The sequence below is a fragment of the Tympanuchus pallidicinctus genome, unplaced genomic scaffold (assembly GCF_026119805.1).
Source record: "Tympanuchus pallidicinctus isolate F22 unplaced genomic scaffold, pur_lepc_1.0 scaffold3, whole genome shotgun sequence".
In the NCBI taxonomy this organism is placed as follows: Eukaryota; Metazoa; Chordata; class Aves; order Galliformes; family Phasianidae; genus Tympanuchus; species Tympanuchus pallidicinctus.
Genome location: NW_026294747.1, coordinates 69,322,623 through 69,335,140, shown reverse-complemented (window position 1 = coordinate 69,335,140; position 12,518 = coordinate 69,322,623). Strand labels below are relative to the sequence as shown.

General features: G+C 42.5%; 1 protein-coding gene across 2 annotated transcripts in view; it reads right to left on the bottom strand.

Moving 5' to 3' along the window:
- Nucleotides 1-11,905, bottom strand: part of WDR37 (WD repeat domain 37) — a 37,192-nt gene extending 25,287 nt beyond the window's left edge. The window contains exons 1-3 of one of the 2 annotated variants that reach the window (XM_052696094.1): nt 11,775-11,833; nt 6,191-6,222; nt 2,660-2,837 (exon numbers count right to left, since the gene is read on the bottom strand). In XM_052696094.1, coding sequence (XP_052552054.1) covers nt 2,660-2,797 — 138 coding nt within the window. In that variant the 5' untranslated portion in view covers nt 2,798-2,837; nt 6,191-6,222; nt 11,775-11,833. Of the gene's footprint in view, nt 1-2,659; nt 2,838-6,190; nt 6,223-11,774 lie in introns of both variants that reach the window. The other variant, XM_052696095.1, reaches the window with a different exon arrangement.
- Nucleotides 11,906-12,518: the final 613 nt, after the last annotated feature.

Sequence of the window (12,518 nt, the reverse complement as noted above, 5' to 3'; positions counted from 1 at the left end):
TAGTATTCTTTTCTTCAGTTGCCAATACACTGCAACATGCAGCTGACTTATGCAGTTATCTTATCTAGTTAGCCAAATGTTTCAAGAAGAGTTTCTGCTTAGTGAGCCTTATCCTAACAGTAAAAAGGCCCAACTACTCCTTTCTCTGAAGGCATTCAAGGCCAGGCTGGATGTGGCTCTGGGCAGCCTGGTCTGGTGGTTGGTGACCCTGCACACAGCGGGGGGGTTGAAACTAGATGATCACTGTGGTCCCTTTCAACCCAGGCCATTCTATGACATTCTAGAACATATTCAATGACCCTTCAAGCATAACTGTCATCTCAGCATTCACCTATCAAATACATTGGGCGTGTGCACTTAGCAACATAAAAAAAAAGAAATCGTGAAAAAGAAAAAAGTTTTTAATTTCAAAGTCTTGACATCATCAGCTATAAAAAAAAAAGAAAAGAAAAATCAGTCTGCTTCTGCCACAATGCAAATCGCCACTATTAGAGGCCTTAAATTACAGAAAAACCATTACAGAACATAACATTAATACGGGACATCACCCAAATTACAGTGAACATCATTTCAAAGGAAGTTTAACGATGATTATGGTTTGTTTTGTTCTTCAGTGTTCCAGCAAAGCCAAACCAAAAAGAAATTGCTTCTGTTCTCGTAAACTGAAACACAAACAAATGCGCACGGTAGCCATTAGAGGGCAGCAGGCATCTTTGATCAAGTCAGCACTTAAGCAACCACAACTTAACATAATACTGTAGTTCTTACGTTCAGGATGACTATCTCCAAAAAGCCAGATAGGTTATTTATGGACATGGAATTTAAGGACAAGAGCAAGAGATATCACTAATAGATGTGCACAGAGCACACCTGCTTTGAGCATGATTCATTCTTTTTGATACTTTCAGCTTGCTACTTTCAACTCACAGAAACAGGCACAGTGCTAAAAGGAGCAATTTGTGCTCCTCACAAGTTAAGCACTGTTAAGAGAAACCCTGAAGATTGAACAAATACTTCAGATTCAACTACCCACGAATTCCAGATCATAAATTCAGTTATCCTACTAAAACTTCAGAATATAGGGAAGGTTTATAACTTCCTTCTCAGAGCCTGGAAGCATTAGCAAATCTAAACCAACATGGTTGGTTAAAGTAACCAACATGGTAAAAAGAAAAAAAAAAAGAAAAAAAAAGAGAAAAAAAAAGAAAGAAAAAAAAAAGAAAAAAAAAAAGAAAAAAAAAAGAAAAAAAAAAGAAAAAAAAAAGAAAAAAAAAAAACACATTACCCAGATCTCATGTCGTTTATAGCTCCAATGTGATTAATATTCATTAATTTTCACTAATTTTAATTGTGGCATTAATATTCTCTACAAGTTAGAATTGGCCAGTGGGCTGTTCAAGGTTAAATTAACAAATTAACCGACAAAGCATTTAAAAATTCTACATATCCTAGTGTAATACATTTGTTGAGTTTCATAAGAAATACCAAATTAATTTAATATTTTTGTTTTCTACACAGATATGGTAGCAAGGGTTGATCTCTCAGCTGTCCTTTGTTCCTGAAGGAAGGCTGCAACTGTTTTCAGTTACAGGACATGAGCAGGAAAGTATTTAGATACAATCTGCTGTGCAGGAAAGTATTTAGATACAACTTTCAGATGACAAAACTAATATTGTAGTTAATTGAATAACAGATTCAGTAGGAAAGCCTGTCACATCAGTGAAATACAAGCTGTTCATTTTGGAGTACCAGCAGACAGCTCAGAAGAGAAAGTGAGGTTTCGCACAGCCAAACAGTATTTCAAAATAACTCTCTGATACAAATCAAGTCTTACATAATCTTTGCCAGGCCCACATTAACACTGTATATTCAGTTTGATACTAAGTAGTCTCCTGGCTGTTATTTGCTTATGTTAGCCAGCACTGCTTGAAACACTTCCTGTAAGAGTCTTCGCTACAGTTAATTTCAATACTGTAAGGTGAAGCATTAGGCTCCTGACTACATTTACTACTGAGGCTGACATGATTATAAACGTTATGGAAGTTTATGATTGTTGTTCACTTAAATTTATGTGCACAGAAAAACCGCATCTGCAACTGAAACGAGTTCAAAAACGAAACAAAAACCTCACTGAAAAATGTAAGTTAGCTCACACCTGTCAAGCAGGCAGAAATACAGCCAAGTAGAGAGTATTTCACTCTGCAGGAAGGAAAGCCAGACTGCATACCCACCAATACCTTGCCTTTCAAAGTTGTAATCACAAATATTTCAGTTTATTCATAGTCCTGAGTAACTACTATTCCAAATTCAAACTTGTGAAATCATGAATCAGACTTCGACTTCGAGATGTGAGGAGATGCAGGGGGAGGCACAGCATGCTGAACAGGGTGTTTCTTTGTTAAAGGTTTTACCACTCGTGTAAGAATATGTAAAAGCTAATAAAAGGTTTCATGAGCCTGGAAACGGCATCAAGCGTCCTTCAAAGATGGTCAACATTGAAAGCAAACAAGTCTGTTGTTTCTCTGGCTTTACTACATGTATTTCATGACCTATTTTTGATTTTTTTCCACATAGAATAAACTGTTCGTAAAAAAAAAAAAAAAAAAAAAAATCCCACCCCCACTAAGGAAGTCACCTAAGCAGAGGTGTATTACTTTACCTGCCCTTCCAACATGTCTCTCTGCAGTCCTGCCCGTTCTTGCTCAGAACTGTTGGTTCTTCGGATTGAAAGACTGTGCGACTTGCGTTTCTGCTTTGCTTGGCGAGCAGATGCACAGCTTCCACTTTCTATTGGCATTACTTCAAAAAAACAGCTTCACAGAGGCTCCTACAATAAACTAAGGACAAGCATTAAACATCACCAATTGCTCCGCCAAAGCAACTAAAGTTTAACATTCTTCCTCCAAACAAAAATATTAGGTACACTACATTTTGGAGTTGTTTGGGGTGTCATTAAGCAGAGAGCTCCTTGTTACTTAGAGCTATTTGGCAAACAACATCAAACTCAGAAACATGTAAGTTACTATACAAACAAAGAACAGGATCATTTTCTGCACTGCTTTTGATTTAGCTAACAAACCACCACAAAAGGAAAAGAGATTTCATCGCCTTCCTGACTTTGGTGAGTCCCAGCAGCAATAGCCCCAAAACGCTTCCAGGAAACAATTATTACGCATACCATATTTCACTGAAATGCATGCAAAATTAAAACCCAGCTGGAAAATGAAAGCAAACAGACATGATAACTTAGGGACACTGTCAGGTTAGGAATGTCCAACACAACGTTAAGCACTAGTGTACGAAATTGAGTGCATGTGCTTGTTTACATGTAGCAGAAGTTATGTCCAATGACTTTCCAACGTTTCTGACAGCTCACAGTTTCACCTTATTAGAAAGTAAAAGCGCATTTGACTTATCAGGACAGTGAAAGTGAGCCTGACTTGCGAGGCTGCTGTCTCTAGTTTTTAAACTTTGGCAGCTCGTTAATGTCAAATATGCATTTAGTATCCTTACAACACCTGACAGTATCACTGAATGGTATTACCATGCATGATCTACTGCTTTCCCCTGCTTAAGAAAAATCAAATAGTGTTTGATTTCTTGCATAAACAAGTGGAGATGTTCTTCAGTCAAAATATTTTTATTTTTTTAAAAAAACAAACCATTTCTGGATTATTTTTTTTTAATTAAACCCAATATTCAGCAGAAATTGCTTTTAGCTTCATGAGGTACCAGCTGTTAAATGTTCCAAGGATTTTAGGAATTATTATTCAATTTTTTTTTTAATCGTGAACATTGAGAACAAAATAAAAATTCATTCTCCAGCATAAATGATTTCCAAAACAACAATTACAACTTAAAATAACTGCAACAGTCTGCAGAGAAATAGGAGAGCAGAGTTGGCAAAGCTGACGAGGCAACTGAGCTTCCTTTCAGACAAGTTGATCAAAGAAAAATATAAACCAAACCCAGGGCCACTTCCAATTTAAGATCTGCCAACACACCAGATCTCAAGCTAGGAATGAGCACCAGCACTATGAAGAAGATCCAGCCTTAACCAGTTTAGTGAATTCAACATGGTATTTTCAACTTTTTAACGTATCGTAAAGCCAAGGAAAAGCATTGCTTACTAAAAGAATAAAAACAGCTTTAAGTTTGCCTTTGTTTCTATACCACAGCATAAAAATATATAAGGATATACAAATAAGACTAGATTTAACTAAGGGTTTTATAATCCTCACATATTCTCTATAAGTACTCAGTATTTTATTAGCTACCGGAACATCTGAATTTCAGCAACCTGACACAAATCCCACAGGGAATCTAGAACAAAAACTCAGGTTGTCCCAGTATCCTGTACTTCACTGAAAGGATTTTATTAATTTCCACTGGACTCTGCACAGTCCTCCCCCGCCCCTAATCCCACTGGAGCTTTTCACATGTGATTAATCAGCAGTAACTAATTAGCTATAAATATATACAAACCCAAAAAGAAAGTAAAGAACTGCCATTAGGTAGTTTCTTATTTCACTAGGTCTCATTTTTCCCCGTGGCTACACGCCTCTATCATAGAAATACAGGGCTGAAACTTAAAAAAAAGTCAACCCTGTAATCAAGTTACTGCCAGTTTTCTGGCTTCACTGAGTATCTTCCTGTTCTTGAACATACGGCTAAGAATTAGGAACAGGCTTGCAGCACTCATCATGTTTGCATTTCTTTTCAAGCTGTGACTGGACACCAAACATGACTGAAGATTCTCCTCTTTTCTCACAGAATCACAGAATTGTAGGGGTTGGAAGGGACCTCCAGAGATCTTCGAGTCCAACCCCCCTGCCAAAGCAGGTTCCCTACAGCAGGTCACACAGGTAGGCATCCGGGCAGGTCTTGAACATCTCCAGAGAAGGAGACTCCACCACCTCCCTGGGCAGCCTGTTCCAGTGCTCCATCACCTCACTGTAAAGAAGTTCTTGCGCACGTTTGTGCGGAACTTCCTATGCTGCAGTTTCCAGCCGTTTCTCCTTGTCCTGTCTCCATTCACCACTGAAAACAGTCTGGCCTCGCCATTCTGCCCCCCACACCTTAGATAGTTATAGACCTGGATCAGGTCCCCTCTCAGTCTTCTTTTCTCAAGGCTGAGTTTTCTATTCTGCGTTACCTCACTTGGGAATCACTCTTTGGTGCATTTCAGTTTAGAGGTTCCTGCAGCATGGCCCAATGCAAACTGCGTGCAGACAGATGCACTGAACAGTTATACATCTATACATACACACAGTTGCATACAATCACATAAATCAGCTTACACCACTCACTTAAATGCCACAAAAAGAAATCTAACTTCTAGTTCCTGACAGCTACTGGCTTCTAAGCTGTGGGTATATACAGAGGCATTAATATGGTTTATATTTACTCCTTACTATCCATTGTTTTTACTGTGTCAACTTCTACTTGCCCTCTGCTGCCAAGCTACTTCATTTCAGAGCACTTCATCATGAAACACTGTTCTGGACTGCTCCGGGACACACAGATTCAGTAGCCACAGAGCAGCACACTGTGCCATGTAGAATTTAAAGGGACACGGTCAAGGAGGCAGGACGATTATTTTCACAGGGTGAAATCCTCACATGAAATACACAGGAGTTTCTACTTCCACAGCGAACAGAACAGGCCAGATACGAAGCACTCGCCGTGCTCTGCTCATGCCCCAGCATGACCACATCCATGCACTGTTTGGAAAAGCAAGCATGCACAGCTCCCTGCAGCAGGCTGCACGCAGCCAGAGCAAAGCTGCAACCGAGAGGCGACAAGCAGGCATGTGCACACAGAGACAGGAAAGAGGAACACAGGGGGTCCGGCTTAAATGTTACCACCTTTCATGTTACTCTTACTTCCACCAAAAGGCCATATCACCTTTTAGTAAGGGAGCAGTAACGACCAGCTTATAAAAGCCAGACATAAATCTGAGTACAGAAGTCATGACGGTGTCCCTTTAAACACAAACTTCTCTTTGAAATTTCAGAAATGTTTTCAACACTGACCACAACAGTAAGCAGCTGCAGATTTTCCAAGAGTTGATTTTACAGAACAGATCCTTGGCAGTACGATGCTAAAAAAAATAAATACATCAGGTGCTCATTTCTAGCAGTTACCTGATTCCCCTCATTACGTAAGGTTGTCAAACAGCGAGAATTACCTGTCCAGAATATCAGTGTCATGTTACATATCCTATGAAAACCACATTAAATATTGATTAGTGAAACAGTCAGTAGTACACAAACCAAAGTATTTCACATTTTTGAAACATCTGTAGTTAGAACACAGCAGATGATGGGAAGGGGGCAATGGAGTAGGGAACACACGTCAAGGCTGAGCGACAAATTTGAGTCGAGCAAACTAAGAAAAAAGGCAGTAAAATGACCCCTCACTTACCATTAGTCACACAGTGTTAATCAGAACATTCAAATGTTACAAACGGGTTCTGAGAAGTTGCATTCATTCTCTGCCTCCCCCCCCCCCCCCCCTTACAAATAAGGCAAGCAGTATGAAATATCACCAGGAAGGATGGGAATAGCTTCCTGAATAAACAAAGCTGAATTCACAGAAGCTAAAAATAGAATACATAAAAGTGAAAAGTGCTTCCAAAAAAAATAGAAAAGGGAAAAAAGAATGGTATAACTAATGTATGCTCAGTAAAGGCACACAAGTAAAGGTAAACAAGCACCCCATTATTACAAGTGAGCTTCTAAACCATGCTGAGCATTCCTGCTCAGCCGTGCTGGAAAATGCCATGTTTGCATGGTGCTCCTCACACAGTGATCTGTCAGAGCCTCAAGAGAACAGCACCAAATGAATTTCTGACCAAGTCAATCAGCAGAAGCAGGGGAGGAAAAAAAAAAAAAAAGAAAAAAAAAAAAAAAACACCACATGTCCTAGAAAAGAATCCACAGGTGATTAGAAAAGAGACCATAGGTGATTACTACTTCCTGAACGTGAAGACATTCAGTATTTCAATTACGCTGTTTAATTAAACTCAAATCATACTTTACAGTCTGTTAAATTAAAGTTCTGTCACCTACCTTTCTGTAACAGATGTTACCATGTATTCACAAGGAATAGTTCATTAGAGTAACAGTAAACAGCAGATGTGTGCAGCCAGTTACCAATTTATTCAGCTACAATAAAGAAATGGCACTAACAGAGATGCCTTTGGTCTTGTTGTCAATGCACACTGGTCTCACTACTCAAAAATTAATTCAATGCAGCAATCAACCAATTCTACTTGCATGCTTCTACTTCTGAACATGGAGTAAGAGCAGCAGGCTGCTGAAAGGAACTCCTGGGGTGTGGATACTGCTGAAGCCAGGAAGAAAATCTGTTTTAAGAAGTGTCAGAGCTCAGAGCAAACAGCTACAGTACTGCATTTCCTTTTTTGTTCATTCAAAACAACATACAGGTCTGGAAAGGGAAAGCATCCGGAAATTTCAGCACCATCTCTTACCCAAGATCCCCCTGCTCCATTTTGTTTAAACTTCAGCAATACCAGCACTTACTATTTAAAGGATTGTATCAAAACAATTGTACTGGATTTCTGTGTGCTCTTAAATCTCTTTCAGGTCGTTCTGTTGCAAACATGCTTCAGAACAAAATTCCAGTGCATACTAAATAAGAAACAAAGGCTTAGTACAACAGAAACTGTCCTGTGCAACAAGAACACCTTAAGAAATAAAGATGCCAATTAACGTGTTGTTTTCATCCAGCAGTGAAGGAAGGGAAAGACAGAAGAACTTTTACAGTTATTAAGTTCTTAATTACATATAACTCAGTTTTGACAGCATTTCTTGTGAGTTAAGGGAATTTGAAAGTCAATCTACATTCCTTCAACCTTCATTAATATGCAAAGGCGTCAAGTTTAAAAGAGTGAAACTTCCATTTTGAACAGAATCAAAGAATCTGTGGAGGTGGACGGGACCTTTAAAGGCTACCTAGTCCAGCTCCCCTGCAGTGAACAGGGACACTACAGCTACATCAGGTTGCCCAGGCCCTGATCCAGCCTGACCTTGAAAGTCTCCAGAGATGGGGCATCAACCACATCTCTGGGCAACCTGTTCCTCACCACTCTCAATGTAAAAGACTTTTTCCTTACATCTAGCCAAAATCTGCCATCTTTAAGCTTGAAACCTCTTCCCTTCATTCCGACCCTGCTAAAGAGTCTGTCCCCTTCTTTCCCGTAGCTCCCCTTTAGATACTGACAGGCTGCTATCAGGTCACCTCAAATCCTTCTCTTCTCCAGGCTTAACAGCCCCAGCTCTCCATCTGTCCTTGCAGGGAGGTGTTCCATCCCTGGGATCACTTTTGTGGCCCTCTGGATGCGCTCCAAGAGATCTATGTCCCTCCTGTACTGAGAACTCCACATCTGGACTTCAGTGAACAATTACTTTCAAGGACACTATATATTCATATGTAGTTGGTTCAGTACAAATTCCAAGAGTACAGCACTCCCAAGAAAGTTCAGGTTAAACAGACTTCTTTGTAATACTAGACGTTTTTCTAAAGATAAATTTTTGGAAACAAAAGCACTTCAGATCATCACAGATGATGCCAGAACCACTGATAAGTGCACTCAAACATTACAAAACCCACTCAAGCATTACAATGTGACTTGTTTATTCCTGAATTTAGTACTGCATGCTTTCAAACAAAACTGGGTTTTACTTGACATGTCAGTGGGGAAATCAGCCACCAGTGAAAAGGTGACAACCTCCTTCATAAAGAAACTGCAGAAATGAATTTTAATTACATTATGCAGCTGGAAGCCAGTGATAAAGACTGCAGCACATTAGCAGATATCCACTCTGAGCAAACTTCTGACACAGAACTGAAGTGTGAAGCAGTCCAGTTTTGCTGCTAGCAAGCTTTGATGCTGCCAATTCAACTATGTCAGCAAATGTTGCAATCTCATCAAAATGCATCACTGACTGAGCCTGCCAACTACCACAGCAAAAAAGCTATATCCTTCACCATATGTACTTATTCTAGCTGATATTAAACAATAACTACTATTAAAAATAGATGATTTTTTACCCAGGATATAAAAGAAACCTGGTTGGGTCCCCTGATATCATCAGAGCAAAGAACTCTGAAGTAGAACTGCTGAAGTGCTGAAAGCATACAGCATTCCTCAGAGGGCTGAGTTAACCACACTCACTGAACACGCTCTTTCAATTAGCTTAAATACTACATGCAACATACCATACGATCTTGCATTAAACACTGTGAACACCTATCTACCCAAATATGTATTGTGCTTTATTTTATTAATGAGTATTGATCAGCTGATTTTTCTTGGACAGTTCAATAAAGAACATCAAGTTCTGCTAAATGACTTTCTGCTAGTTCAGTCCTAAAGAGCAGCCTCCAAAAATGCTTTGTTTCCTTTCCTGTCTCGCAGACCCTTTAGCTCTCATTCCTGTATTAGCAAATCTCTAATAGCTCAGGAGCAGTCTGGCTGCATGTACAGGTATGCAAATACAAGACCCGAGGGTAAGGAATCCCAAGGAAGTTCAAGCTCAAAGGTGGTTTTACCTTAAACAAAGGTATTTGTTTAAGGAAGCACTGCAGCTCATTTAGAGGCCAGAATCTTACTGCGCTGTCTCTAAACAAACAATGATCAGGCTTTTACTACCAGTGTAGCAGATGAACTGATAGTATGTTTTCATGCAAGCAGAATGATTTCTAATACCTTTACTTAGGAATACATCAGTTGCTAATAAATTAAAATATTTTACTGCTCAGACAGCAACATAAGCAAGCAGCTCTGACATTAAGTCTAGCACACTCAGCACACTTTCCTGAAGTACTGATAAGCAACCTTCACACAACACACTCTCTAAGTATTTCCTCAGATGGCCCACCAGATCTCTGGACAGTGTGCAACAGCACAGCGACTCCCCAGTCCTACTGCTCTGCAACAGTAAGTCTCACAACCATCAGCAGGAATTACCGGATGGTGAAAATACAACAAACTCCTCTGGCTTGGAAGGAAACTCTCCCTATTCCTGGTGCTGACCCACTCACCTGCAGAGGCTGGAAGCAGCAGCATCCCAAACAGGCCTCATAGCCTGGACTTCATCTCCCAAAACAAGCTGCCAGCCTTTGCTCCAGGGCCTACAAACTCCACAACATAATCCTACCCTCATCACAAACATACCAATAACACCACCACTTCTCCCTGTATGGTGTAGTAACTCTGGTTTGCAGTTTCTAGTTCTCGCAGAAGCTTCTCATTTTCACCCCACTCACAAGATTCCTCACATGACTTACCAACGCTCTCAGGCAATTTGGCCAAGAGGCTCTGCAACTATTAAGAAGTCCTAAATTTAAGTGTAAGACAAGGTATGAGCATGTCCACATCAGACAGCCTCAGAGAAAGTTATATTTAAATGTAATATAATAGACTTAGTTTAAAGACAAGTGTTCACATAGAGAAAGCAGCATTAAAAATACAAGTGATACTGGCCTTTGCCTAACATCTCATGGATGCACTTCTCAGTGAAATTGCCCCAGCCCACAACACACAAAGCTATGTTAACATTGTTACAGAAAGACACGTTAGGAACGACACATGCAAGCATGAGATCTTATCAAATATAAACTATTTGTATGAAAATATATCTTTGAAATCTTGAGGTTACCAGCTTGCTTTTTAAAATATCACATAACGAAAAACGACAACAGCAGGCTTGCCTGGAAAATTGTTTCAGAAGTTTGTTTATCGAGAAAAATACTGCTGTGATGTTCCAAACGGAGTGCCTGAACAATAGAGTGTGCATAATATCAAGGGGTATTAGTGACACTGAATCACTCCAAAGTGGTTCCACCAGTTCATTAAGTAAATCTTCCAGGAGCTACTGTTATAGAATGCATATGTAGAAACATTGTAACGAGTCAAAATTTGACAGGCTGGAAGAGGCAATTGCAAGGATAAGGACAGGCAGAAGTTTCTCTTCTCAGGTGCACTGAGAACAGACAGTCCTGAACAGCGACTCAAGGCTCAGCTTAAAAAAGTTTTCCTCACCTCTGCACAAGCACAATCTTCATAGCTTCCTCCTTCTACACCTGCAAACTGAAACCTACTCAACCTTTTAATATAAGAAATATATTCATTCTCCTCCAACATTCATTTCCACAATACTGAGCTTGGGCAAAGAGAAAGAAATACTGCAAACGAATCACGATGGAGGTGAGCCATACGCAGTCCAGTTCCAGGCCGCCTCCCGCTGCCCAAGGGCAGTTCTGCCAGCAACCCAGTCCTGCCAGCAGCCCAGCTCTGCCCGCTGCCCTCGCCTCCCATTCCCGCTCCATCTGCGCACAGAACAGGACTCAGTCCGCGCGTTACCCAGCCGCCGCGCCTGGCCTGTCCTCGCACACACAGCAGTACACCCACAAAGTTCACAGCCTCCTAAGCAGGCATCCCCATCTTCGATTGCTGCAGGACCGGATGATCCTACAGCCTGAGGCTTAGCGGTTACACAAATAATAACAGGGTAGCTCCCTCTTTTAGGGATGGCCGCGCAGGTCACCTCACGGGACCGCGTCGGCAGCAACACGCAGGTAACGGCCCCGGGCCCAGCCCGGCTCCCAGCCCGCCCGCCCGCCCGCCCGCCCGCAGCCCTCGGGAAACCGCTGCCGGCCGCGGGGGTCGCGGCGGGCGGGAAGATGGCGGAGGGTCCGCGCCCCGCCGAGGCAGAGGGGAGGGGGCGGCGCGGCCCCGCACTCACCTGTCAGCCCCGGCGGGCGGGCGGGAAGGGGCAGGGCTGCGGGCGGCGGCGGGGGGGGGAGGAGGAAGGCGAGGAAGGGAGGGGAACGGCGGCGGCGAGCAGCCCGGCGCCGCGCTCCGACAACGACGCGCCCGTCGGCTGAGCGGCCCTCGCGGCGACATCCGGCGGTGGGCGGAAGCAACGCGCGGCTCCCACTCGCCGCCCCGGCGCCATGGAGACCGGGCCCGCCCCGCCCCTCCGTCAGCGCCGCGCCGAGCGGGTCGGAGCGGCCCGTGTGGGGCTGACGCGGTGTGCAGTTGTGTCGGCCCGAGTCCCGCCCGCTGCCTCTCTCCCCTGAGCGGAGCGGGGGCAAACGGCTGCCCCAGCGCCTCTGGGGAAACGTGCATAAAGCACTGCTGGGATGCCTTGGTTTTCGGCAGGGAAATGCCAGATCCGTAGCTCTCGTTTGTCTGCAGTGTGGCAGGAACAGTAAATCAAGGGCGAGTGCTGCGTTCTGCGAGCAGGCTGCTGGCTTTGAAGCGTACAACCCATAATTGAAATGGGATTTGTTCCTTTGGTGATTAACGCTCAGAGGCCTCCACCTCACATTCCTATTCATTGCGGCAGATGATGAAAGTCAAAAGAGGCCGCTGCCTAATTATTTCCTCTCCTCCCTCAGATGCCTGCAGCCTCAGAAGAGGTCCGTGGAAAGGCCAGAGAACATGCGCCTTATTGCAAGGGCTAAAATGATTAGCACATTTTCTT